Here is a 22706-nt window from a genome sequence, read left to right as displayed (position 1 = left end):
CGAGAAAAGGACAGTTGGGTGGCAACATCAGTCAGCACCTACGAGACCAGGGCGGAAGCAAAAGGGAAAAGTGGAGGCCGATGTGGCGGATCCCCCAAGTTGTGGCGAATTCTCACCACACCATCTTCCAACACCGAACGGCCATTCCAGAGCTTGTGCATGCACCAAATGATGTCCAAAAGGGTTGGGCACCTTCTCAGGTGTCCTATTTGGAGCCAGGGTGGATCGAACACCCGACCTAGCGATGAGCTCACAAGTTGTGAGTCCTGATGACTGAACTTCAGTCGCTCGCTCTCCCAGCTGAGCTATGTCTCCAGATACGAGAACCACTTTAGTGTCGTGTTCTCGAGCTCACACGTCCTTAGACACCACTCAGCTCACTCCCTTCTCGATGCAAATGTTCATTTTTAACTAAAGACTATTTCATTCGCGCCTCTGCGCACTATAAAGATCGGTTTCGCCACGATCCCTGGCCAGGTCGGTTATCCTGGGTGGCCAGAGAGGACATTTAGAACATCTGGAAGTCCCACTCGACCTTGGAGCCCCAGTACTCGGTGGGGCACGAGCCGACGAGGCCGTCACCGCCAAGCGACTTGACACCCGTGCCCGAGACGCCAGAGCCGGACGAGAAGGCCGACCAGGTGGATGAAGGAGCGCTGCCAGCGATAAACTTGGCCCAAGCGGCGATGATGCCGTTCTCCTGGACAAGTGTCAGCTAACGCATTGAGGAGGATATCTCAGCTGTAAGGGTACTCACAAAGGTGGTGGTGTTGGCCGAAGGCGAAGGCGAGGTGTCAAAGGTGGGGTAAACGTCGTCCATGTGGCAGACCTTGCCGACACAGAGGTCGACGCCGCTGTTGAGCGGGTAGGTCACGCCCTGGCGGAACTCGCCGACATAGACCTTGCCGCCGGCAGCAGCGTACTTGCCAGCGAGGGTACGGGCGGGGCAGCGCCAGACAAAGTCGGTGACGAGGTGCGAGAGTGTCTCGCGGAACTGGTCGCCGCTGCCGGTGGTGGGCACCTGGTAGTCGGTAAGGCTGGCCGAGTAGACAATCTGGTTGGCACGGGTGCCGCCAATGAGCGAGTTGAGGGCCGAGTAGTAGACGGCGTTGCTGGCGGCTCCGATCTTGGACCCGAAGATCTGGCTGACGCTGGTGGCCGCCTCGTCCTTGACGTTGGTGATGAGGAGAGGAACGGACGAGGGGCTGATGGCAAGAGCACCGGTGTTGTAGTAGAGCGAGTTGGTGGGCTCGTTGGGGATGGTAGCGGCGCCGTACGAGGGGCGGAGGAAAGGAGCCCAGGGGATACCGTTCGAGGGGTCAATGACGACGTTGCCGAGGTTGGTCTGAGCAGTGATAATGTCGGCAGCCGAGACCTTCCGGAAGCAAGCGAGGTCGGAGCAGCCGGCGAACGCAGACTGGGCGTAGTAGGTCGACTGGAGCGTGCTCATAATCTTGAGCGACTGCAGGCCATAGTTGAGAGGGTCCGACTGCAGGATCATCTGGCGGAAGAGACCCTTGGCAGCAGGTGTACCCATAAGAGCTGTGGGGGTGTCAGACAACGGCACTTGGAACAAACAGAATAGACTCACCGCGAACCATGCTGGCACCGCTGCTCTGGCCGCCGATGGTGACCTTGGTAGCACTGCCACCGACCGCAGAGATCTTGGACTGGATAGTCGACAGAGCGAGAACCGCGTCGGTGACACCCATGTTGGGGTCGGACGAAGTGCTCGCGACGGCGGGGGGAAGGTAACCAAGCACACCCAGACGGGTCTGGATGACAGCGACGACCATGTTACCAGCCTTGGCGATAGCCGAGGCGTCAATGCCGGGAGAGGCAATACCGCCCATGATGTTGGAGCCACCAGGGAAGAAGGCAAAGACGGGGAGGGACGAGGCAGAGGTAGGCGCGTAGATGGTCATGTAGAGGCAGTCCTCAGAGGTGGTGGTGGCGAGGAGGACCGACGAGATCTGGGGACACGAAGGGGGGATGGCAGTCGCGCTGACACCGCTGCAATGTTAGTAACAAAGCCCATTGGCAAGATGACTCACGTCTGAGAAGCAGGAGAAGTGGCAGTAGCCCATCGAGCAGCGCTACCGTACTTGACCGTGTAGCGACAGACACCAGTGGCGGAGGCGGTACCAGTGACGGTCTCGGTACCCCACTTGATGGAGCAGCCAGTGACGGGGGCACAGAGGGCAGTGGCAAAGCCCGTGAGGGCGACCAAGTAGTAGAGAAGGGCGATCATGATGGTCTTGACCACAGTGTATGTGGAAGGGCGGGAGGGGGAGAGGGTAGAAGAAGTTGGGATGGAGAAAGACAAGGCTCGCGGTGGGGCTGCTTTTTATATCTTGCGGAGGGCATGGTCGGCGCGTCGTGAGTGACGAGGTTTTGAACCACCAGGAGCCAAGGGGAGGTCGACAACATCAACTGCGTATTGTTACTGGTACATGGTTTGCACGCCACTCCGCCCGGACAAGAGGAACACGGTGTCGTTTGCTGGGGGAGTGCTGCAGTTGGCCGTGTCATTACGGTGGCTGCAGGGCCCGCTCGTGCACGCAGCCCTCTGCAACGCCGCAAGGTACACATGCACAATCGGAGTGGGGAGGTGAGCGAGCAAAGCGTAGGGGGTTCGGAGGAGGAGATCATTGTGGGCGCGTTGTAGAATCCACTCACTTGGTTACAGAAACCAATCACTTGTGTAGGTGGCGTGGGAGGCGCCACCCAACTCGCTCTATGCCAGCGACGCCTTTTATGCCCACCGTCATGGGTCCAACGGACCCCGTAATCGACTTGGTTCTGTTCCTTGCCCTGGTGGAAAACAAGCTTTAGAGGTGAGCGATCAAGGCGAGAAAAGTATGTTATGCATCTCGTTGTGACTGGACAAAGGACGACAGACGATGGAGACCCAAAGGAGGGGAGAATATTATGCCAGCCGCCACACCGTTTTTCTTTTCGTGCCTGGACCATTTTGCGGGGCCTCGAAGCCGTCCGAGATTTTTGGGCGCTGGTCGATCTGCGAGTTGCTTTGGGTCGTTGTTTGTGTTATTGTCAAGACCCGCAATGGCCGACCCCATCAAGACCGGAAACAGGGTGAGTGCATCCTGGCAACAAGGACAGTCATGTGCCACCCCCATGCTAACATCCAGCGGCCCCGACGCAAGCCCAAGCGCCCCTCGGACGCCGCCGAGGGAGACGTCAAGGTCGCTGCTGCCAAGGTCGCCCAGAAGCCCAAGCCCAAGGCCGTCAACAAGAAGGCCAAGTCCAAGGCTCAGGACAAGCCCAAGGCTGCTCCCAAGCCCAACGTCGAGTACCACTCGTCTTCGGAGGACGAGGGTGAGGCCAAGGACGACACTGCTGCTACCACTGCCGCTGTCGACGCCGACGCCGACGCCGACTCCACTGGCTCCCCCGACGAGGCTGGCCCTTCGAAGACGAAGAGGAACCGCCGCAAGCCCAAGGGCAAGAAGGGAAAGGTCTTCCTCGAGGACAAGGTGAGCCCACTCTCTTTCTGGTGATCCATGGCTCCATGATGGGCACCAGCATCGACCCTGGCGGCGAACCCCCATTTCTCCATGTCCCGTCTGTGCGCCCTCTTGAACTCGGAGACTCCTGCGCTACGAGCCAGAACAGAGAGCACCAGAGAACTGGGGGGTGCAGTTCTGCGGAGAGCGCTATAGCTGTGATCTGGGCGTCTGCTTGGGTCCCACAGCCTCCGCTGGCCATGTCCCCCCTCTGCATTGGATTCAGCCGCCAACTCATTTGAATCCCTTTGAAAACAATGACTGACTCACCAGGCTGGTCTCCTCTCGCTGCTCGACAACGTTACCGCCTCCAAGGATGCCGTCATTGCTGCCAAGCAAGAGAAGGAGCGTGGCCGTGTTGCCGCCGCTGAGAAGCGTGATGACGCCAAGAAGCCCAACAGGAAGGCTCAGGACAGGGCAAAGGCGCTGGTGAGTGCAAAGGTGATGTTGGGAGGTCAAGCGAAACGGAGTGGGGTCGCAGAAGGAACTGCGATGCGGGATATCGTACTGTGGATCACAGCTGACATACCAGACCGCGGCCAAGAACGCTATCCATGCAAAGGACATTGAGAAGCGGAGAAGGCGCAAGGGCAAGACCACCGAGGTCGCCGAGCCTGCGAAGAAGGAGAAGAAAAGGGTCGGCTTCGCGTAGACGCGATGGACGATACGCTGTACGTCTAGACCTCCTGAGCGTTCTGCAGTCAGACTGCGAACCAACTCGCAACTCGCAACTTTGGATGTGGTTGCTACCAGCCAGCGCCGCACTTACGATTTCACCGCTGGCACTTCTCCACGGCGATCTCGTTACCAGACTCAAACACATATGCATATACCAGCAATACCACATGCATGAGCCTACCCCCAGCACACCACGGGACGTATCTGACGCGGGATGAATGCACAGCACGGTAAGGCTGCCGGCGGCGGCGGGGAGATATCACTCCCGGCAAGTGGCCGGAATGGGAAACCGTGGTGCCAGATTTGCCACTTGCGACCACCGGCAGTGTCTTGGTCGAGACACTACCACAACCGTCCACAACCTGGGAGCATACAAAAGACGGGACGTCCATGCATGTTAGTCCCCACCTCCACTACTAACTTGTCGACATGCTTGTGTCTCACCCGCGTCCTCGTGGTTCTTACCGCCTTCGCCCCCGCCCAAACCTCGCCCCCGCCACGCGCCGTCTCGACCCTCTCACCGCCCTTGGTGGCGACATCTTCCATCTCGTTCTCGGCAACCTCCTTATCAATGACCTCCTCGCAGCTGAGCAAGTATGTAAGCGTTGGAAGTCCTACATCCGCACCGACGATGCGCTTTGGCGCCAGTGGTGCATTGCCGAAAACCTCGACCACGAGATCATGGTGGCAGACAAGCTGCAGCGTCCCGACTGGCGCGGAATCTGTGAGTTGCCGACCACCCAACCTGTATCATTTCATGCCAGTTGACCCAAAAGGCCTTACCTACCTCCCTATGAACAGGGCCTGGTATCGCGGGGAAGCACATGTGCGCTGCGTCCCTTTCACCCGCCTCAGTCCGCGCACTCCCCGCCAAAGTTGGATGCAGCAGGCATTCGAGTTCAACCCGGCGGCACTCTCCACCACATGTACCTTTGTGTCGGCCGCGGGTGTGTTTGTGCGCTCCACTCATCGCGGCTTGCGTGTCGACTCATGGAACACGGCTGCATCGACTCCGCTCGCCCATGCCAGCGTCTCGCCATATCAACAGCTCGACTCGGCCAGCCGCTACGTGGTGGGAATGAGCACGAACAACCAGCTCTGCATGCAGGCGCCTAAGCCTCTTCCTACTCGTATAGACATTTGGCGTATCAGCGGTGACAGCGGCGTCACTGGCGGGACTCACGACTTCAGCAAACGCAACGCAAGGCACGAACCAATCCACCTCGAATTTATCGGATCGCCCCACCACCCGCCCGTGTGGGGATACACCATGCGTCTCCGGACCGACTCCAATGGCAAGACCGTTCTCGCAGTGCTCGCAGCTGAGACCCGCATGATTGGCGATGACCCCAGCGGCCAGCACTGGATCAGCTGTCGGACCCGCCGTACCGTCCACCTGTGGCACCTCGACGACGGCATGCGCCACCAGGCTATTGGCCTCCGCGATGTCGGCTTCGTCAAGCACATCGAGCTTGATGACCAGTACATCTTCATCCCGTCCAGCTCACACGTCCACATCTACGCTCGGTCGGGTGGTCACGTCGTGTCAATGGAGACCCCGAGCCCTCAGGCCGCCTTGGCGTTTGCGGTCCTCCCTCGCGAGTCGCGTGCTTGGAAAGTCAAGTACTGGAACTATGAACACCACCACGCGCCCATGTCCCTCGTGCTGGAGCGTGGTGGGTGGCGCGACGACGGGTGTGAGTGGTTCAAGTACGGGATGGATGTAGCCCAGGCCAAGCCCGCAGAGAGCCGCCGTGAAGGTTTTGCAAAGTGAGTCCAGCTGTCCTGGCTAGCCTCGAAGCTTCAAGCTTGTATACTGACTTGCAGGTGCCGCCTCACGTCCACCGATTTAGTTTGTACGGCGTCTTCTGGTGCACTCGTCGTGGTGCGCAACTACCGCTCCGCACTCGCCCAGGCCGCCAAGCTCCACCCCGCCGCCCGTTCCAGTCTCCTCGACACGCACACGCTTGTGGTCGGCATCGGATCACACATTGAGGAAATCGCGACCCACGGCGAGCGTATTGCCATCAAAGTCTTTGACAAGCACCGGGAAGTCATCATGACACTGGACGCCAACGAAATGCCCACCGTCCCTCGCCCAGCACAGACGCCAAGTCGGTCGACACTCGACACGTCCAGCCCTCGTATCCAAGCGCGCATCATTGCCAGCCACCGCGAACACCGGGCCGTACACCATGCAATGTATCTCGACCGCACGGGTGTGTACATACCCGGCACGCAGTGTGTCAAGGCATACCTCTTTGGCCAGAGGGGTGTGGGTCTTGGCCCCCGCTGAAACTGGCTCAGCTTCGAATCAGATGTCGAGTGGCGGCTGGATTGATTTTTTGTACATTCTGCTTAATTAACGTGTTGTATGTACTGTACTGTGCTATTTGACGGAGCATTGCCTTTGTTGGCGCACACAAGCTTCGACAGTAGCCACGCCTTTTCGGATTTACATTGGTAAAGAATCGGGATGGGGATGCGACGGCGTCAGTGATGGAAGGCGCCACTGATGAGTTGAGAATGTCAAAACGCGCCTTCAGGTGGCGATCGCTTCCTCCACAGTGGTGCACCACTGACGTCTACTTATTGACACAGGATTGACCACCTTTTGCCTGTTCATGCTGCACCCCCTATTCAACATTTGAAGAGCCCCCTCAGACATGTGTAGCCCAGTTGTTTCAGGTATTGGATTTGTGCTCCTTGGTAAGTCGATCCCGGCACACGTCTTCGATGCTAACCCAGTCCTCAAGTGGCGTGCTGTATCCTGCTTATCGCCGTTACCATCTCCACTCCCGTCACCCAGGAGATCTACATTGCCGAGATCACCGGCCCCACGGTTGCTACCAGGTTTGGCGTCTTGGGCGCCTGTTTCTCCAAGGGTACTCCTCGGGATTGGCACTGTACCCCCAGGGCAGTCGGATACACGCTCAACACCACCATGTTGCCCCTCCTGAAGCAGTATGAAGGAATGGAGACCATGAACAAGGTGGTTCACCACCTGTCGCCGTACCTCATTGCCAACACGGTCGCTGGGGGTTTGGCCGGTATGGCATACCTCACCATGTGCCTCGCAATCTGGACCGACTCGCGCATGTGGTTCGCTGTACGTGTTATCGGCAGTGGCGGTTCTTTGGGTGGTCCATTGCAACGCTAAACACGGCTCACAGATCAGCTACCTCTCCTTCTACTGTGGATTTATCGTAGTCTGGATTGGGTATGGTTTCAGCCTCACTTTAAAGAACGTATGTTCAGCATCTACACAGGGTACATGGCTAACCTCAGTACCTCTCCTCTCAGATCAAGGTCGCTACTGACGGAGCGTACCTGGTCAGCGGTGGTGCGGGCTTGTGGTGCTCTCTGGGAGCAGCTGTGAGTCCCACCTAGATACCGAGGCGACCATTACGCTGACTTATTTTCAGGCTACATACACTGTCGCTATCCTCCTCGTGCTCGCAGTCAATTTCTCCCCGGGTGAGTCTAGGTTTGGCCTTAATTTTGTCCATTTGTACTCACCTTTTCTCTAGGGGCGCCAAGCAGGAAATGACACCTTCCCCTTACTACTGAAACGGAAACCGTTGAGGTTTGGATGAGAGGAGTGCCACCATGCAACCAACATACTTCAGTCACAGTTTGTGTCTGAGAGCCTTCGAGCTTGTTGCAGCCGTGTTCGGGGTGAGGGGAACCAAGGATTGTTTAGACGTCTTCCCTGCGAGTTTGCGATTCAGCATGAACCTTCAGGCTTCTCGAGGGGCAAAAACCAAGGCTGTTCTTGTACTGAACAACTACTGAATGGAGCCAGGGTGGATCGAACACCCGACCTAGCGATGTCCAAGCGTGAATCGATTCGATCCACGCAAGGTCTGATGACTGAACTTCAGTCGCTCGCTCTCCCAGCTGAGCTATGTCTCCGAGATGTTGATTACCTTCCCTCGCTGTAGATGAGTGGTCGTGATGTCAGTTCAGACTCCGACACGCATCGCATCAGTGATTCGGCAGAGTTGCGACATCGCTGGTTGTTGAATGTCCACTGGCCACTGGTTGGTTTAATAAAAGGTCGACGAGCGGGCCATGTGTGGCATTGTTATCTCAAGACCACTGGATGTCGCCACCGGATCCGGTTATCCAAAGTCACGTGATATCCTTGCATGTCGATGTTGCCCACTTTGCGTCTGCTTCTTGTGACGTCACGTTGGTAGCCTTGCTTGGCTTTCCCACACTCTCTCTTTCACTCACTTCCACACAACCATCTCGACCTCGGCCCCTCGTGCCCAAAATGACTCGTAAGAGTACTCCCGCGCCCAAGCCGGTGGTCGTCATCGCCGAGGCCCTTTCGCCCGCAACCATCAAGGTCCTGGGCCCAGATGTTATTGTCCGTCATGTGGACGGCACGGACCGCAGCGCTCTGCTCTCGGCCCTCGGTACTGCAGAAGCCGTCCTGATCCGCTCGGCGACGCAGATCGATACTGAGGCCTTGGCCGCAGCGCCGCAGCTCAGGGTGGTCGCCCGCGCCGGTGTCGGACTTGACAACGTCGACATCAAGGCCGCCACACGCGCCGGCGTGATGGTTGTCAACGCGCCGACGTCCAACATTATCTCGGCTGCCGAGCTCACGATTGCTCACATCCTCTCTCTTGCCCGCCACATTCCGGCGGCACACTCCTCTCTCTCTGCGGGCAAGTGGCAGCGTTCGGCATTCAATGGTACCGAGCTGTTCGAAAAGACATTGGGCATCATCGGCCTTGGTCGCATTGGCACCCTCATCGCAGCCCGCATGCAGGCGTTTGGTATGAAGATTGTCGCCTACGATCCATATGTCACTGCCACTCGCGCACAGCAGCTTGACGTCGAGCTTCTCCCCCTGAACGGCCTTCTTGCGCGTTCCGACTTTATCACGATCCACATGCCCAAGACAGCCGAGACCACTGGTATGATCTCGACCGAGCAGCTGGGTATGATGAAGCCGACCGCCTGTATCATCAATGTGGCCCGTGGTGGACTGATCGACGAGGATGCCCTCTTCACTGCCCTTTCCAACAAGGCCATCGGTGGAGCCGGTCTCGACGTCTTTTCCAGCGAACCACCTGTCGACAAGAGGCTCCTCGACCTGCCCAACGTTGTCGTTACTCCTCATCTGGGTGCCAGCACCGACGAGGCCCAGGAAAAGGCTGGCATTTCAGTTGCCAAGTCTGTGCTCCTCGCTCTCGACGGCGAGCTTGTGCCCGACGCCGTCAATGTCGCCGGCGGTGCGATCAGCACCCACGTTCGCCCTGCAATTCCCCTCACCGAGAAGCTTGGCCAGTTCCTTTGCGCCATTTCCCGCTCCGCCCCCCTTACCACCCTCGATGTCGAGGTCCATGGCGAAATCGCTGCGTACGATGTAGAGGCGCTCCGCTTTGTGGCACTCAAGGGCGTGTACCAGAACATTGTCAGCGGACAGGTCTCGTACGTCAACGCGCCACTCCTCGCCGAGCAGCGCGGAGTTACTGTGAGTATATCTTGATCCCTTGAAATGCTGACGGGGGCCAGGTCCGTCTCCGCAAGTTTAACGAGTCCGATGACTACCGCAACGTCATCACCCTCAAGGGCTCTCTCGCAGACGGCAGCGCCGTCTCCGTGTCAGGCACCTTGACCGGACCCAAGCAGATCGAAAAGCTCGTGGGCATTAATGGCTACGCGGTCGAACTTCCTATCGAGACCTACCACGTTGTCATCGTCTACAAGGACCGCCCAGGAATCGTCGCTGTGTACGGCAAGCTTCTCGGTGAAGCGGGCATCAACATTGCCAACATGCAAATCGCCCGTCAGGAAGCTGGCGGATCGGCGCTCAGTGTCCTGACCGTCGACTCGCCCGTCCCGGAGGACCTCCTCGCCCAGGTGGCTAAATCAATTGCCGCCGATGTGATCCGCCAGATCGAGATTGAAGAGTAACCTGGGAGCAGAAAGAAGGAAGAAGGCATACGGAAGAAGTAACGAAGCGAGAACCGTTGCAGCTGGGACTACAATACTGTATATAGAAGCCTGCCACTTGAGATGGCCAGGCTCAAGTAGATTCCTTGACGCTGAATGAGTAGCAATGAGCTTCAACCTGATAGGAGTGCAGTGTCAGATTGCAGCGCCCTTTTACGCCTAGTTTTGACACCATGGTCGAAGGGAATCAAAAGAGAGGCAATTTTTTGGACATTTATTGTCGATTTTATTGCAGACTACCTCGATCGTTGTGCATATCGACAACCGTCCACCCGGATGCCCCCGAGTTATTCAGTGGATGTGCGTCGCCAGCTGAGTAATCCTGCTTCTCCTGGCCCCTGGCCCCTGGCCCCTGGTGTCTGTTGATGGGCACGGATGGGACATTGTCGGAACAATCGCCCCCAATGTGGCAGTGATGCCTTCGGGAGACAATCAGTTTAGGAGGCAGGTCTTGATTCGACCTATATATTCAACGCTTTTGGTACGCATTCTTCCTCCTCTCACTTCCAGTGAACACCTTCTGCGTATCACCCAGCGACATGCCCAAGGCGACGCTTTTTAAGCCTTTTGGCCCGCCAACCTCGAAGCCCAGCCACTTTGGAAGTAAGTGTGTCTGTCATACTATCTGCTTCCTCCCATTATATAACTGATGCTCCTAGTCTCTATTGGTGCCTTGTTCCTTGCGGTTATTGTATTGGCTCTTATTATGTCGCCTCCAGTTCTGTGCGACATTTGGCTCTTCAGCATTGTGGGCGACGGTGCCGAGACCAAGTTTGGGGTATTTGGGACTTGTTACAACCCGTTAGTCCATTGCAACAAAATTTAGACTCCTTGGCTAATTACCCAGCTCCCAGACCTCCGTCCGCCAGTTTCGTGCTTCAGCGATTGGACGTGAACTTTCCTCTTGCTGGCTCACGCTTGACGATACGACCAACTCTCCGGTGAAGGTTCGGTCCTATTTCCTGGTGTTCGACGTGATTTATGCTTGCTTTATCGTGTTCCTTGTCTGGGTCGCCTGGTGTTTCAACTCTCAGACCCATTCGTACCTTGCGCGATGATGCAACGAGTCTTACACCCTGCTGGCCGACGCTGTTCTTTTAGTCATATCGACGGCTCCCAGAAGGGTACCTACGTGATTGGCAAAACTGTACAGTTGACCTTAATGGCGACGGCAAGGGTGCCCGGCAGGAGGCTACACGTGTGGAAACGCTCGCGAGCAAGTATGTATCACCAGTCGCCGTCGGTGAATGACTCCTATGATTACAGCGAGAAGCTCGCCGGTGGTGGGTTGGCTGTGCCTCACTAGACCTGGACGTGAACTGTGTATGCAAAAGATTGGCGACTGCAGGATGATTTAGCTTGGCAGTGGTCAGACATCGCTCGCGTTGCTGGAATGCCGCCTCACTCCGACTAACTTAAGATGAGGACGAGGACCTGTCCCAGCAGCAGATGGCCATGCTGAAGCTTCAGCCCCAACACGATTGGGACCAGACTCTCCTACAGGACTTGCAGCTGGCTGTGAAGTGTATGATATGACGAAGATACTCGGGAGGAAAACGTTTATCGGGTATTTCTTAACATCTTCACCTCCTGACCACCTCTCATGAGAATCGACCCCTAAGACAGAATATAACCAAATGCTGCCTCACAACATGCTGTGACATCGTCGCGCAAGAAGTCCCAAGGCCTGTGCATGAGTAAAAGAACGAAAGAACCGGGCGACCACTGAAAACCCCGTGCCCAAACGAACATCTCCTCGCTATAGCATAGTGGTATTGCGCCGGACTGTAAATGTTAACTGTCTACCTCCCGTCCGATAGGACGAGTAATCCGTAGGTCCCCTGTTCGAATCAGGGTAGCGAGAGAGCAGAGCATCTAGATGTTCATCTTTTGCTTGCATGCATGGATATTTGTTTTGTGGAAGGCAGGAAAAGAGGCGACGTGGATGGACGGGTCGATGGAAGTCGGCGGATTGTTGGCGGTAATTTACGATGTGCCACTTTCGTTTTCACATTCGGTTTGTTCTTTTTTTTTTTTTTGGGGGGGGGGGGAGGGGGCAAGTCCTGGCGTGTGTTTGGAGTGTCGGGTCAGGTCTCTCTGAATCGCGGTCACATGGAAGGCTCATGGAAGGCTTGGCTTGAACTGCAGGACGTTCTTGAACAGGCGTGAGCTTGGTGGTATCTCAAACCGGCGGGGCGGGAACTCTTTTGGTGGCGGATCGCACGTAAGTACTTACCTGCCTCGTCCGCACAAGGTTTAAATAAACACGCATTCACCAGGTGTCCCCTTCATTGCACCTGATAATGGGCAAGGTGTTGCAGGTATGAGTCTCATGACGTCAAAATACATCGCTGTGAAATGAAACGTCCCACATCTGTAACCCAAAGGACACGGACGCTACGCATTATTGAAACGCCACCCACGCCTCAGCAAGCCCTTTCGAAAACAGCCACAGACCGAGCCTGGTTCACGGGTCATGGCCTGTCAGTCGGACTGCCACCGAGCGCCACGACGACGAGAGTGAGGTTCTCCATTCGCGATTCGTCACGCACGTCCCTACGGACGTCGCCCTTTTGCCCCACCAAAATGTCGAATGAGACCGCATGGACCCGTCCATCGTTCCACCGAGCTGTGGGCGTGCTGGGTATTGGAAGAGAAGTGGGAGATTAGCTTATCCGAAGCATCGACCGTGCGAAGCTAAATCGAGGCAAGTCAGTTCACATGGGTGGATGACAGTCAGAAGAGTGGTGAGTCGTGGAGACAGACGTCTGGGCGTGCTGTAATACCCGACCCGGAACATTACCCGGCGTCCGGTCGGCTGCTCGGCAACGTAAAGTTCCAGGTGGCGCGGGCTGCAACTTCTCTCTATTACAGGCCATGTGCATTGATGTACAGCACACAGTCAACCGGAATCGTCCGCGAGAAGCCGTTGAGGCTTGGCGTCATTATAGGAACCAGATGCATTGCGCCATGGCAACACTACAGCTTCGGGACCTGGGTTCGACGTCAGTTGAGCTCTCCAGCGAGTTTGGGCAGACAACTTACGTGCAGAGTCTTGGAGATCATGGCAGCGGCCCACAGAGCAAAGATGACGGCCAGGCCGTGAATCTCGCCGTTGCCACCGGCCTCGCCGAACAGGCGGAAGAGACCGAAGGGAACGTCGGCGTTGGAGCCGGCTCCCATGGCGTACCAGCCGTTGCGGACGAAGAAGGCCATGGCAGCCGTGAGGAGGAGAGACGAGGGGATGGGGAGACCCTCAAAGTACTTGGACTTGCCCGAGGCGTCGGCGGGGATGAGGGCGACGGTGGCGTTGAAGCGGGCGAGACGGGCGAGACCGCCAGAGACGAACAGGAGGAGACACACCTGGTCGAGGATGGTGCGCACACCGAGGGTGTAGGCGAGGGTGGCGGGGGCGACGCCAAACGAGACAAGGTCGGCGAGCGAGTCCATCTCCTGGCCGAGCATGGAGCCGCCACCACGCCAGCGGGCGACCTTGCCATCCAGAGCGTCAAATCCAAAGCCGAGGACGGGGAGGAGGTGAGCAAAGTAGAGAACGTTTGTTGCCTCCTGGGTGGGGGGAGCGGGGAGGTTGGACGAGAGGATGAGGTAGCGGGCTGAAGAGAGGATCGACAGCGTGCCACACACGCCGTTCATGATTGTGATCAGGTCGGCCAGGCGGAAGTTGCTATGCATAGCGTCAGTGGGGGTTATTTTGGACTCCACCGCAAGCATGCCAAGCGAGGATGCCATTGTCGACGCCGAGCTCAAAGACCGTGGGTAGTGACGGCCGAGACAGGTAGTGGACAGGGCTGTTTACCCGCTCCATCACTCGGTCTTCCGTCACACCATGACCTTTGTGGTGCGTCACTTCCACAGGTGATCGGACCGCCGGTCGTTTCGGCGCCGCCGCTTGCCGCCGCTTGCTGTTGCACGTTTAGACTCACCGGACGAGAGAGAAGTGGCCATCAGAGTCGCGGTACTGCTGGAGCTGGACGCGCTTGGGCTCGTCGAGGGCGATAGGAGAGGCGTCGGCCTTTTTGGCCACGGAGGGACGCTGCGACATGCTGGCGGAGGAAGGAGAGGTGACGGGGAGGTGACGGCGGTGAGTTTAAGTGGGGCGATGCTACGTTTGGGTAGCACAGGCAAGGGAGGTAGGGGGGAGGTGTGTCTCTTTTAGGCACCACAGTCCTGCGGTGTGTGGGGTATTATAGCCGTCGAGTTGTGATGGCGAGAAGGCGGGGTCTACCTGTTCCACAAAGAAGCAACGGCTTGCCTGTGTGTGTTGATTGGGATGTGGAGAGAGAGAGAGAAGGGATCGAGTCAAACACACAGGAGAAGAAGGTGACGGCAAGAAGGTCGATGACGAGATGGGAGCGGTGGGGGGGCGGGCGGGCCTGGACGAGCGAGGAGGAGGACTGGAGCAAACGCGCGCCGTCCAGCGTGTAATTTGCTTCCGTCCCACCACCCAAAACGTCACTCATTTAAAGATGGGGCTGATTTAAATAATACACTCACCCCCCCCGGCTCACCGCTTTATTGACTCTGTCGGACCTCCTAATTTGATTCCGTGAGCCCCCCCCCCGCCTGACTTCTTTGCCCCCCTGTGGACGTCAACAACCACAACAACAACCACACAACCACACAACCACACAACCCACCCTTTCTACCCCCCCACATCAACAGTCCCCTGTCATGGACGCATCCGCCATCATTGCAGAACAAATCCCACTGCTCCAGGGTCTACATTCCCAGCTGGCCTTACCACCATCTGCACTCGCCGAAGACCAGTCACGCATAGACGCCGCCGTCAAGAATGCCATCCTGAGCGTCGTCCGTTCCCGCGAGGACGAGGTGGCTCAGTGGGAAGAGAAGATTGCCGAACGCAAGCGCGAGCTGTCACTCATATCGCGTGCCACAGGTGACCATGGGCGAACAGTCATCGCGAACGGCCGGAGGGAGAGCGAACATGGCGAGGTGAGTAGAGTCGAGTGGGAACAGAAAGAGAGAGAGAGAGAGAGAGCGCAGACTGATGGCCAGCCACTGCCGGCACAGCACGAGCGTCTCATGCGCCAGATCGAGGAGCTTCAAAAGGTGGGTAAATCGTGCTGGTGCTGAGCTAACCCGTGCAGTCATACACTGAGCGCTTGGAAAAGGTTGAGCGTGAGTCCTTGGCCACCCGAACTCGCTGACCCCGCAGACCTCATGCTCGAGCTTGAAAGCCTCTCGTTCCTGCTCGGTTTACCGTTCGCCGCTCCCATGTCTCTCCAACCTGTCGCCGGCAGCTCGTCCTCGGCCACCGCCGCACCACTGGTAGCCGGGCGTCCCAGCATTGCACCTCCTCAGCATGCCCAGCTCGTTCCACCAGCACAGACTGCACCGACCACGCACCGCAAGGCACGTCAGTCCAGCCGACCCCCTGTCGCCTCTGAGCCGCGGCCGGCCGAGACAACCTACTATGATGTCGGCGAGGAGGTGATGGAGCGTCTGCAGCAAGAGGTGGACCGCGCATTGCAGGAGAGGGTGCGTATCCCTATGCCATGTCTTTACTGACCCAGCAGGAAACACGATTGCGCACACTCGAGACCCACTTCAACGATTTGCTCTGGTACCACGCCGAGCTCAACCTGCCATCACCAGTACATGGATCCATGTTCCCCTTGGCACTCTTAGCGCCTCAATCCGACGAGGAACAACCAGGTTTCCATGCGCGCTACGAGCAACTTCTCGATCACGTCCTTGCCACCAATCCGCGACAGACAGGCGAGGACGGCGAGGACGGTATCGAGCTTCAGGGCATGGACGACATTGAGCCCGAGATCGGACTGATGAACTGGTCGGAAGTGGTCTTGGCATTGGTGCGTCGGTCGATATTATGTGTCTGCTAACACTCTCCAGTGGATAGATGAAAAGGAGTACCGCGACTGCCGCATCCAAGATCTGTACGAGAAGATCAACCCCCTCTGGAGCCGTCTCCAGATCCCCCAGGAGCAGATCAATGGCTTTATTGAGAGCAACCTCGGCAGTGGCGAGTCGACTATCGTTGCCGTGAGTCACATAATCAGTTCACATTGTATCTGACACATCAGTACGAGGAAGAACTCGAACGGATGCTCGAGATGCGCCGCACGTCGCTCTCCTCCTTTGTGGTCAACACGCGCAAGGAAATCGAGACTCTGCAAGACTCGCTCATGATGTGTGACGAGGAGAAGGCCGCCTTTGGGGGCTTTATCGATGACGACTACACCGAGGAGCTGCTCCAGGAACACGAGGATGAGGCGGCACGTCTCCGTTCCGAGGTGGAGATCAAGGGCACTCTGCTCAAGCGGGTCAAGGAGTGGATCCAACTGCGGTCAGAGGAAGCAGAGCTGGAGCATGCTGCCAACGACCCCAACCGCTTCAAGAAGCGGGGTACAGCCATGCTTCGCGAGGAGAAGTTGCGCAAGAGGGTGGAGAAGCTCAAGCCAAAGGTGAGCAGCTGCAGCGGATCGGTTGAGAAAGCTGTGTGGCTAACGTTCAGATCGAGATGGAGCTCCTGACCTCTGTTCCCATCTGGGAGGAAGAACATGGACTTCCCTTCAATGCCCTGGGTGAACGCGTGGTTGAGACCATTGAGAATGCTCTTGCCGCAAAGGAAGCGGCCAAGGAGGCCAAGAAGGTAAGTCCTCAGATGAGGAAGTGTGATCAAGCTGACTCTCAGCGCGCCAAGATGGGTCTCGCTCCCGGTACGGCCAGAGGTACAACTCCAGGTCCCGGTGCCCGTTCCCAGCCCGGTACAGTGGCACGCAAGCGCGTAGCACCCACCCCCGGTACGGCTCGCCCGGGAACCATGACCAAACGTCCGCGCGTGGTGAGCAGCTCGACTGCCTCGACGTTGGGGTCCAGCACCACCTCGTCCATGCGATACCCGCACGGCCCCAGCGCCACGCCCACTGCCCACGCAGCAGCAAGGACACAGGGCCGAGCATTCGGCAAGCCTGCCGTCGGCGCCCGGGCGAATGGGACAGGAAGGGCTCCGCCGCCAGTATACATGAGTGGCAGCGCGGCAAAGCAGCCGCAGCAACAGCAACAGGCAAAAAGTGCGGCAAGCGCGGCGTTGGGCAAGGGCGACAGGCCACGGCGGCAGTCGTTCCGCCCCCGACCGAGTCTTGCCGGCGCGCTGTTGGCTGGTGCAGCGGCGGGGATGATGGGCGGCTTGGCAGAGGACGACGACGAGGACGTGTTTTGATAACACACTGTCTCTTGAGCGTCTTCCATCTGAGTGTGTGCTTTTTGTGAAATTGATATATAGTATCCTGGTGTGCTATACTGGATTGTAGCTTGCTAGAAACTCCCCGCACGACAAATTGAAATGAGAGACGACGGCCGGCGGTGGTGGTAGTGTGAGGAAGGAATATGTAAGATAGGACTCATAGCAGAAAGGATCAGCAGTGCCGTGCCACAAAGGAAGCAGGAGCTGGTACTAGTCACATTTACGCAACATGAGGGGGTATCAAAGAGGTCTATTAAAGTGAGCCGGGACGGGCGGGCTGGTTGGTGGGTGGGTAATAGTCGCGCAGTTGAGGCGCGATGCGGGCATCATCAAGGGCATACAGTAACTGTCGTACAGGTTACAGGAACAGTGGCGAGCGGGGCGGCAACGGGGGTGTGCGCGCGCATGGTAGTGCTGGGAGGATTCCGATGCTGAGGATGCTGGGGTTTTGTGTTGTGGATTCGTTGAAGGATGGGGATGGAGTGGCCAAGCTGGGTCGTTGGTCTCCCTTTTTGGGGTGTAATGAGCGTTTGACAACGTCGACATGGGGCGGGCGTTGGGGGACCGGTGCGACATGTCGGGGCGAGGTCAGGCGTCTTGTTGAAGCCTTTTTTAAAAGGCAGTGAACCGCGCGTTCTTGAGCGCAGCCCTGGCGGGGCCCGAAAGCAGGCTCTTCCACAGCTCGTCGCGGACTTCGGGCAGAGTCAGGAGGGAACGCTCCTTGACGTCCTTGTGGCCCACGTCGAGCAGGACAATGGTCTGGTTGGAGATCTTGAGCGAGCCGTCGGCGAGGAGCTTGGCCACGCGCGCAGGCGTGCCGACCGCGATCGCCACGCGGGTCTTGGCGAGGTACTTGGCCTGGTCGACGAGCTTGAAGTGCTTGGCGAAGAGCTGGATCGTTAGCGCTGAGAGCAACACGCTGAAGACAGCGCCAGAGGGGACAAAGGGTCCGGAATGGGGGACCCAGGTGACGAGATCGGGCCACCTGCCAATCCTTGTGACGCCTTTGTTTTCCTCCAGATCACAGGCTCGCTCACCTTTGCCACCTCGCCTCCGGGACGAGGGATGAACTTGACAGCCCTAATCACGTCGGCGCAGCGGATGCCCGAGAGCGAGATGATCAATGCACGTGGGGTACCGGCCGCAGGCTTCTTGGGGGCATCCTTCAGCACTAAAAAGTGTCAGCGACTGGTGTAAACAATGACGGCATGGGGTGTCCAACCACGTGCGCGAGCAAGTGGAGCTAGCTAGTGGAGGATACGGCTTGGCTGCGGGCTGGGACGGCCTATCGGTATTGGCCGCAGGCCGCAGGACTCGCAGGACTCGGGCTCCGCGAGTCGACTGCGGCTCGACGCGACGGCGAGCGCGGAGATGGTATTGGCCGAGCCGACGGCTACAGCACCGGGTGGGGTCGCCAGTGGGGCAACTCCCTACCCCAGGTCCGGAGCCGCCGCGCCGCGCCGCCCAACCCAGCCGCGAGCTCAGCCACGAGCTAGGCCGTGTCGGCGCCAGCCCAACCTCCAATAGCGCTATCACGCCACCAGAGCACGGAGCAACGCCCCAACGTGGCTGGAGGAGGAGAGACGAGTCTGCTTTCGGCGATATCCAAAAGCCAGAGCAACGGTGAAGAGAGGGGAAAAAAGGAGGGACCCACCAACGTACCGTCCGTAAGACGCTGCACAAGCGGCGCGAACGCGTCGCCGTTTGAGTCGGGGAGGGTGTCGGGGGGGAGACAGGATGCGGTCGGCTGCACATGTGTTAACATCAATATTCCAACTTGAGAGACTTACCTGGGACGGCGACATCATCAATCTCCATGGCGGTGCCAGAAGGGAAGGCGGCGCGAGCCGAGTCGAGCAAGAGGCCAGCGAGCTCCTCGCGAGTGAGGAGGGTGGGCTCCACGGCGGTCTCTTCAGCCTGTGCGGCGCGCTATACCATTGTCAATATCCCATCACGTTGCTCTTCCTCGGGCCACTCCGGCTCACCTTGGCAGCCTTGCGCGCCTTTTCCTTCTCCTTCCTGAGCTTCTTCCTGGCGGCAGCGTCGGCCGTAGCGTCGCCGGTCGAAACGGCATTGTCATCGTCGTCGCCGTCGACAGCCTCGGCCTTGCGCTTGCTGGCGCGCGGGGCGGGCGCCTCGTCCTCGTCGTCGCTCAGGAACTCGGCGCCGTCCATGCCCTCGGCGTCGACATCGACGTCGGAGCCAAACTGGTCCTCGTCGTCAGAGGCGAGGAGGGTGGCGTCGAGCTCGAGGCCGTCGTCGAGGTCGTCGCCGCCAGTGTTCACAGGTTGACGCGTCATGGTGTTTGTGGGTGGTGTGTTTGTGTAAGGGAGAAGCGAAGGTACAGAAGACAGGCCAGTTCGCCGTTGATTGACTGACTCTGGCAAAAGTCCTAAACATGGCGTTGAGTTGCAACTTGGGAGAATATTTTGTTCCGGCGGGGCTCCAACGCCGATCCGGTCGGGAACGATGGTAACACGTGCAAAACACGTGACTCGGCCTCCATGACGTCCACACTTCGGCACAAGAAACGTCCATCGACCACTTGCAGGGCGAGCATTTCACGAGAGCACTCATTTAACCTGCCGCCGGCAACAGCAACGTTCTCTCCAGACACTCTAGATTCGCCCCTAGATTTTTAGATCAACAATGGGCGACTCCAACTCAGGACACCCTCCGCCCGCAGCTCCCGATGCTGCCCACAAGGCGACTGCCTCGTCGCCTCCATCGGCATCTCGCTACCTCCCCACGTCCGGCTCTATCCTCCGTCTCCTCACACATACCCAGAACGCCTCGGCACTGTCGTTTGGCGTCTTTATGACGCTGCACCTTGCCGCGCCACTTGCGGCTGCTGTGGGCGGTTTGAATGCCGCTGACGGTGTCATGGTGCGTCCCTTCGGCTGTTCTCCTCCACGTTCACAGCTGACCTCTCGCCTCAGGTACTTGGCCGAGAAATCTACCTTCCCCTGGAACCAGTGCTGGTGTACGCGCCGCTGTTCGTCCACCTCGTGTCCTCGGCCACCCGCCGCGCCGTCATCACCTACAAGACGGGCAAGGTGAACCTGTCCACCCACGCCATGACGGGCTACATTCTCGCGCCCCTCGTCGTCCCGCACTTGCTCCTCCACCGCCTGATTCCGGCGTCGCCCTCGCCGCCCATCTCGGGCCTGTCGCCGTCCGAATTTGGCTTTGAGTTTGTCGGCTATGCGGCCGCGTCGAGGGTGTGGATGAACATTGGCTACCTGGCGCTCACGGGCTTTGGGCTGTACCACGCGTTTGTCGGCGGGATGAAGGTGCTCGGCTGGGCGAGGCGGGTGCTGGGCAGGTCCAAAGCCCAGGCGCCAGCGGCCGTCAAGGGCGACGTGAGCGCCGCGCCGAGGAAGATTGGCAAGGCGCGGAGGATTGGCCTAAAGGGTATTGTCGCCACGCTGGTTGGTGTGGTCGGTATTGGACTGCTCAGGCTCGCGAGGGATGCCAAGGGCATGGGCTCGTTCACTGCTTCCAGGTATGAGGCAGTGTTCGCCGCTGCGCCATGGACCGCTCTCGGTCTCCGGTAGCTGCTGCTCACAACTAGAACCTGTACAGGTCACTCCGACATGCATGTTGTATAATACAGACTACTTGGGAATTCACTTATTGACTATGTACAGCAACTACGACTACAGACACATGGTACGGTATACTCCTCACTGTCCTTGTGCTCAAACGAGCATGAGGAGGCTCATGGCCTCCTTGGTGACCTGCTCCTTGATCTGCTCGGCGTCGGGGAACTTCATGGCCTGCGGGGTCAGTGTCGATACATCATCAACTGGACCCACCTCGTTGCAATACGTGGCCTCCTTGTCAGAGAACTCGGTGCGGAGACCCTTGAGATGGGTACCCTGGTTAGCGACTGGCAATCAGCTTTAGACGAAGCGCGCCAAACTCACGGATAAGGTCAAAGTCGCCAAGAGCTTCCTGCACAAGACGCTTCTTCTCCTCTTCAGCAGCACGGATCTTGGCCGCCTCGGCAGCCGCCTTGGCCTGGGTATGGGTCAGTGCAAGGGCCACAATGAGGAAACCCACCTTGGTAGCGATCATCTTGATGCTTCCACCCTCAAAGGACTGGTCAATCTTGGCGCGGGAACCCTTCTCCGCCTGGAGCCACGTCTTGGTGTGCGCGCTGGAGTGTCAGTTGCTGTTGGAGTGCATGTTGGGCCAACTCACCCAAGCTTCTCTCCGTCATAGGCACTGATGACGGGGTTGAACGCCTTGACGAGGTCGTCAATGACACGGGCCTGGCCAAGGCTGGTCTTGAAGTTCACTGCCGAGGACACGGCTGCTGTCAGCTGGTTACGCGACGGAGTGAACTCACTGTCCAGTTCGCTGATGACGTGAAGGCTGCCAGGTCGTCAGCTCATGCCCTCAGAGGCAATTGTTAGCTTACCCGTCCGCGTAGAGGTCGTCAATCTGCTTCTTCCTCTCCTTCTCCTCCTCCTCCTCCTGCTCGTCAACATCCATGAGGTCTTGCTCGAGACCACGGTGGGTCTGCTTGGGGCCAGCTCCGATCTGACGGATGGTTGTGAGTTGCTCTGCAGTGAGTTTCTCGGGGTGAGCCTGGATGTACGCGATCATGTGGGGAACAGAGTTGTCAGAGTTCTTCGTAGTGTGTCCGTCCAGTGCGACGCGCTTCTTGGGACGAGCGCCGTCGTGGTGGCGCTCACGGGCACGGTGCTTGCGCTTGCGTTTAGGGTGGTCCTCGTCCGTCTCGGTCTCGCTGCCAGACTCCGACGCCGAGCTTCCAGAGAAGTCGTATTCGCCGTCGTTGTTGTCGTCGTACTGCTGGTGCTCCGGTTGCTGGTACAGGCGGCGCTGAGTCACGAGTGGGTGGTAGGCGGTGGTGCGGCTCAGGCGGCGGGACGAGGAGGAGGGGTTGTTGCGGTTGCGGACCTGGATGTTGCTGGACTGGGGTGGGGCTGGGTGGCGGAAGTAGGGTGTGGGGTACTGGCGCTGGGTGGACATGGTGCAGAGAAGTGTGAGTGGGGATGGAGAGAGAAGTGTGAGTGGGGAGGGAGAGAGAAGTGTGTGATGGAGAGATGAGAAGATGGACAAAGGTGAGTGTAGATGTATGCATCGACAAGAAATAGTACAATGAGGAAGGGAGGGAAGGCCTCCCCGGTTGTTTGTGGGCTGGGTGGCAAATTCGTCCATGGGTGGCAAAAACACACGGTGGGTGAGTCAACCAGAGCCCCCATTGTGACCCCCCCAGGCCCCACCCAAATGTCCCACCCCACACACCC

The 22706-nt window shown here is 58.3% G+C and overlaps 11 protein-coding genes and 3 non-coding genes across 14 annotated transcripts; 8 read left to right on the top strand and 6 right to left on the bottom strand.

Moving 5' to 3' along the window:
* Window positions 1-210: 210 nt before the first annotated feature.
* On the bottom strand, window positions 211-315 carry EHS24_003244. The gene has a single exon. It is a non-coding gene; the product is annotated as a tRNA-Phe (tRNA).
* A 193-nt stretch (window positions 316-508) lies between these two features.
* Window positions 509-2251, bottom strand: EHS24_003243 (uncharacterized protein; the record flags this gene model as incomplete). The annotated part of the gene is made up of 4 exons (XM_028618938.1): window positions 509-700; window positions 758-1542; window positions 1592-2013; window positions 2055-2251. 4 exons carry the CDS (start codon window positions 2249-2251, stop codon window positions 509-511), a joined length of 1596 nt encoding a protein of 531 aa, XP_028472826.1.
* Window positions 2252-3066: 815 nt separating this feature from the next.
* EHS24_003242 (uncharacterized protein) lies at window positions 3067-4179 on the top strand (the record flags this gene model as incomplete). The annotated part of the gene is made up of 4 exons (XM_028618937.1): window positions 3067-3096; window positions 3153-3497; window positions 3801-3956; window positions 4060-4179. 4 exons carry the CDS (start codon window positions 3067-3069, stop codon window positions 4177-4179), a joined length of 651 nt encoding a protein of 216 aa, XP_028472825.1.
* Window positions 4180-4634: 455 nt separating this feature from the next.
* On the top strand, window positions 4635-6501 carry EHS24_003241 (uncharacterized protein; the record flags this gene model as incomplete). Its single annotated transcript, XM_028618936.1, has 3 exons — window positions 4635-4929; window positions 4982-5975; window positions 6033-6501. The coding sequence occupies 3 exons, from the start codon at window positions 4635-4637 to the stop codon at window positions 6499-6501; spliced, it is 1758 nt and encodes a 585-aa protein (XP_028472824.1).
* Window positions 6502-6871: 370 nt separating this feature from the next.
* EHS24_003240 (uncharacterized protein) lies at window positions 6872-7755 on the top strand (the record flags this gene model as incomplete). Its single annotated transcript, XM_028618935.1, has 6 exons — window positions 6872-6914; window positions 6962-7314; window positions 7379-7453; window positions 7494-7580; window positions 7631-7682; window positions 7736-7755. The coding sequence occupies 6 exons, from the start codon at window positions 6872-6874 to the stop codon at window positions 7753-7755; spliced, it is 630 nt and encodes a 209-aa protein (XP_028472823.1).
* Window positions 7756-8001: 246 nt separating this feature from the next.
* On the bottom strand, window positions 8002-8120 carry EHS24_003239. The gene has a single exon. It is a non-coding gene; the product is annotated as a tRNA-Phe (tRNA).
* Window positions 8121-8484: 364 nt separating this feature from the next.
* On the top strand, window positions 8485-10139 carry EHS24_003238 (uncharacterized protein; the record flags this gene model as incomplete). Its single annotated transcript, XM_028618934.1, has 2 exons — window positions 8485-9696; window positions 9738-10139. The coding sequence occupies 2 exons, from the start codon at window positions 8485-8487 to the stop codon at window positions 10137-10139; spliced, it is 1614 nt and encodes a 537-aa protein (XP_028472822.1).
* Window positions 10140-10717: 578 nt separating this feature from the next.
* On the top strand, window positions 10718-11236 carry EHS24_003237 (uncharacterized protein; the record flags this gene model as incomplete). Its single annotated transcript, XM_028618933.1, has 3 exons — window positions 10718-10781; window positions 10838-10979; window positions 11026-11236. The coding sequence occupies 3 exons, from the start codon at window positions 10718-10720 to the stop codon at window positions 11234-11236; spliced, it is 417 nt and encodes a 138-aa protein (XP_028472821.1).
* A 697-nt stretch (window positions 11237-11933) lies between these two features.
* On the top strand, window positions 11934-12042 carry EHS24_003236. The gene has a single exon. It is a non-coding gene; the product is annotated as a tRNA-Tyr (tRNA).
* A 1115-nt stretch (window positions 12043-13157) lies between these two features.
* CHO1 (CDP-diacylglycerol-serine O-phosphatidyltransferase) lies at window positions 13158-14241 on the bottom strand (the record flags this gene model as incomplete). The annotated part of the gene is made up of 3 exons (XM_028618932.1): window positions 13158-13172; window positions 13224-13863; window positions 14123-14241. 3 exons carry the CDS (start codon window positions 14239-14241, stop codon window positions 13158-13160), a joined length of 774 nt encoding a protein of 257 aa, XP_028472820.1.
* A 629-nt stretch (window positions 14242-14870) lies between these two features.
* On the top strand, window positions 14871-17403 carry EHS24_003234 (uncharacterized protein; the record flags this gene model as incomplete). Its single annotated transcript, XM_028618931.1, has 9 exons — window positions 14871-15152; window positions 15216-15269; window positions 15308-15338; window positions 15376-15698; window positions 15737-16033; window positions 16074-16223; window positions 16265-16645; window positions 16696-16833; window positions 16876-17403. The coding sequence occupies 9 exons, from the start codon at window positions 14871-14873 to the stop codon at window positions 17401-17403; spliced, it is 2184 nt and encodes a 727-aa protein (XP_028472819.1).
* Window positions 17404-18039: 636 nt separating this feature from the next.
* EHS24_003233 (uncharacterized protein) lies at window positions 18040-19727 on the bottom strand (the record flags this gene model as incomplete). Its single annotated transcript, XM_028618930.1, has 5 exons — window positions 18040-18318; window positions 18465-18598; window positions 19082-19174; window positions 19218-19356; window positions 19413-19727. The coding sequence occupies 5 exons, from the start codon at window positions 19725-19727 to the stop codon at window positions 18040-18042; spliced, it is 960 nt and encodes a 319-aa protein (XP_028472818.1).
* A 349-nt stretch (window positions 19728-20076) lies between these two features.
* EHS24_003232 (uncharacterized protein) lies at window positions 20077-20984 on the top strand (the record flags this gene model as incomplete). The annotated part of the gene is made up of 2 exons (XM_028618929.1): window positions 20077-20313; window positions 20367-20984. 2 exons carry the CDS (start codon window positions 20077-20079, stop codon window positions 20982-20984), a joined length of 855 nt encoding a protein of 284 aa, XP_028472817.1.
* A 144-nt stretch (window positions 20985-21128) lies between these two features.
* Window positions 21129-22428, bottom strand: EHS24_003231 (uncharacterized protein; the record flags this gene model as incomplete). The annotated part of the gene is made up of 7 exons (XM_028618928.1): window positions 21129-21206; window positions 21246-21319; window positions 21357-21450; window positions 21493-21589; window positions 21634-21745; window positions 21782-21807; window positions 21854-22428. The coding sequence occupies 7 exons, from the start codon at window positions 22426-22428 to the stop codon at window positions 21129-21131; spliced, it is 1056 nt and encodes a 351-aa protein (XP_028472816.1).
* Window positions 22429-22706: the final 278 nt, after the last annotated feature.

The sequence above is a fragment of the Apiotrichum porosum genome (assembly GCF_003942205.1).
Source record: "Apiotrichum porosum strain DSM 27194 chromosome Unknown scaffold_15, whole genome shotgun sequence".
In the NCBI taxonomy this organism is placed as follows: Eukaryota; Fungi; Basidiomycota; class Tremellomycetes; order Trichosporonales; family Trichosporonaceae; genus Apiotrichum; species Apiotrichum porosum.
This window is presented reverse-complemented; position numbering and strand designations above follow the sequence as displayed.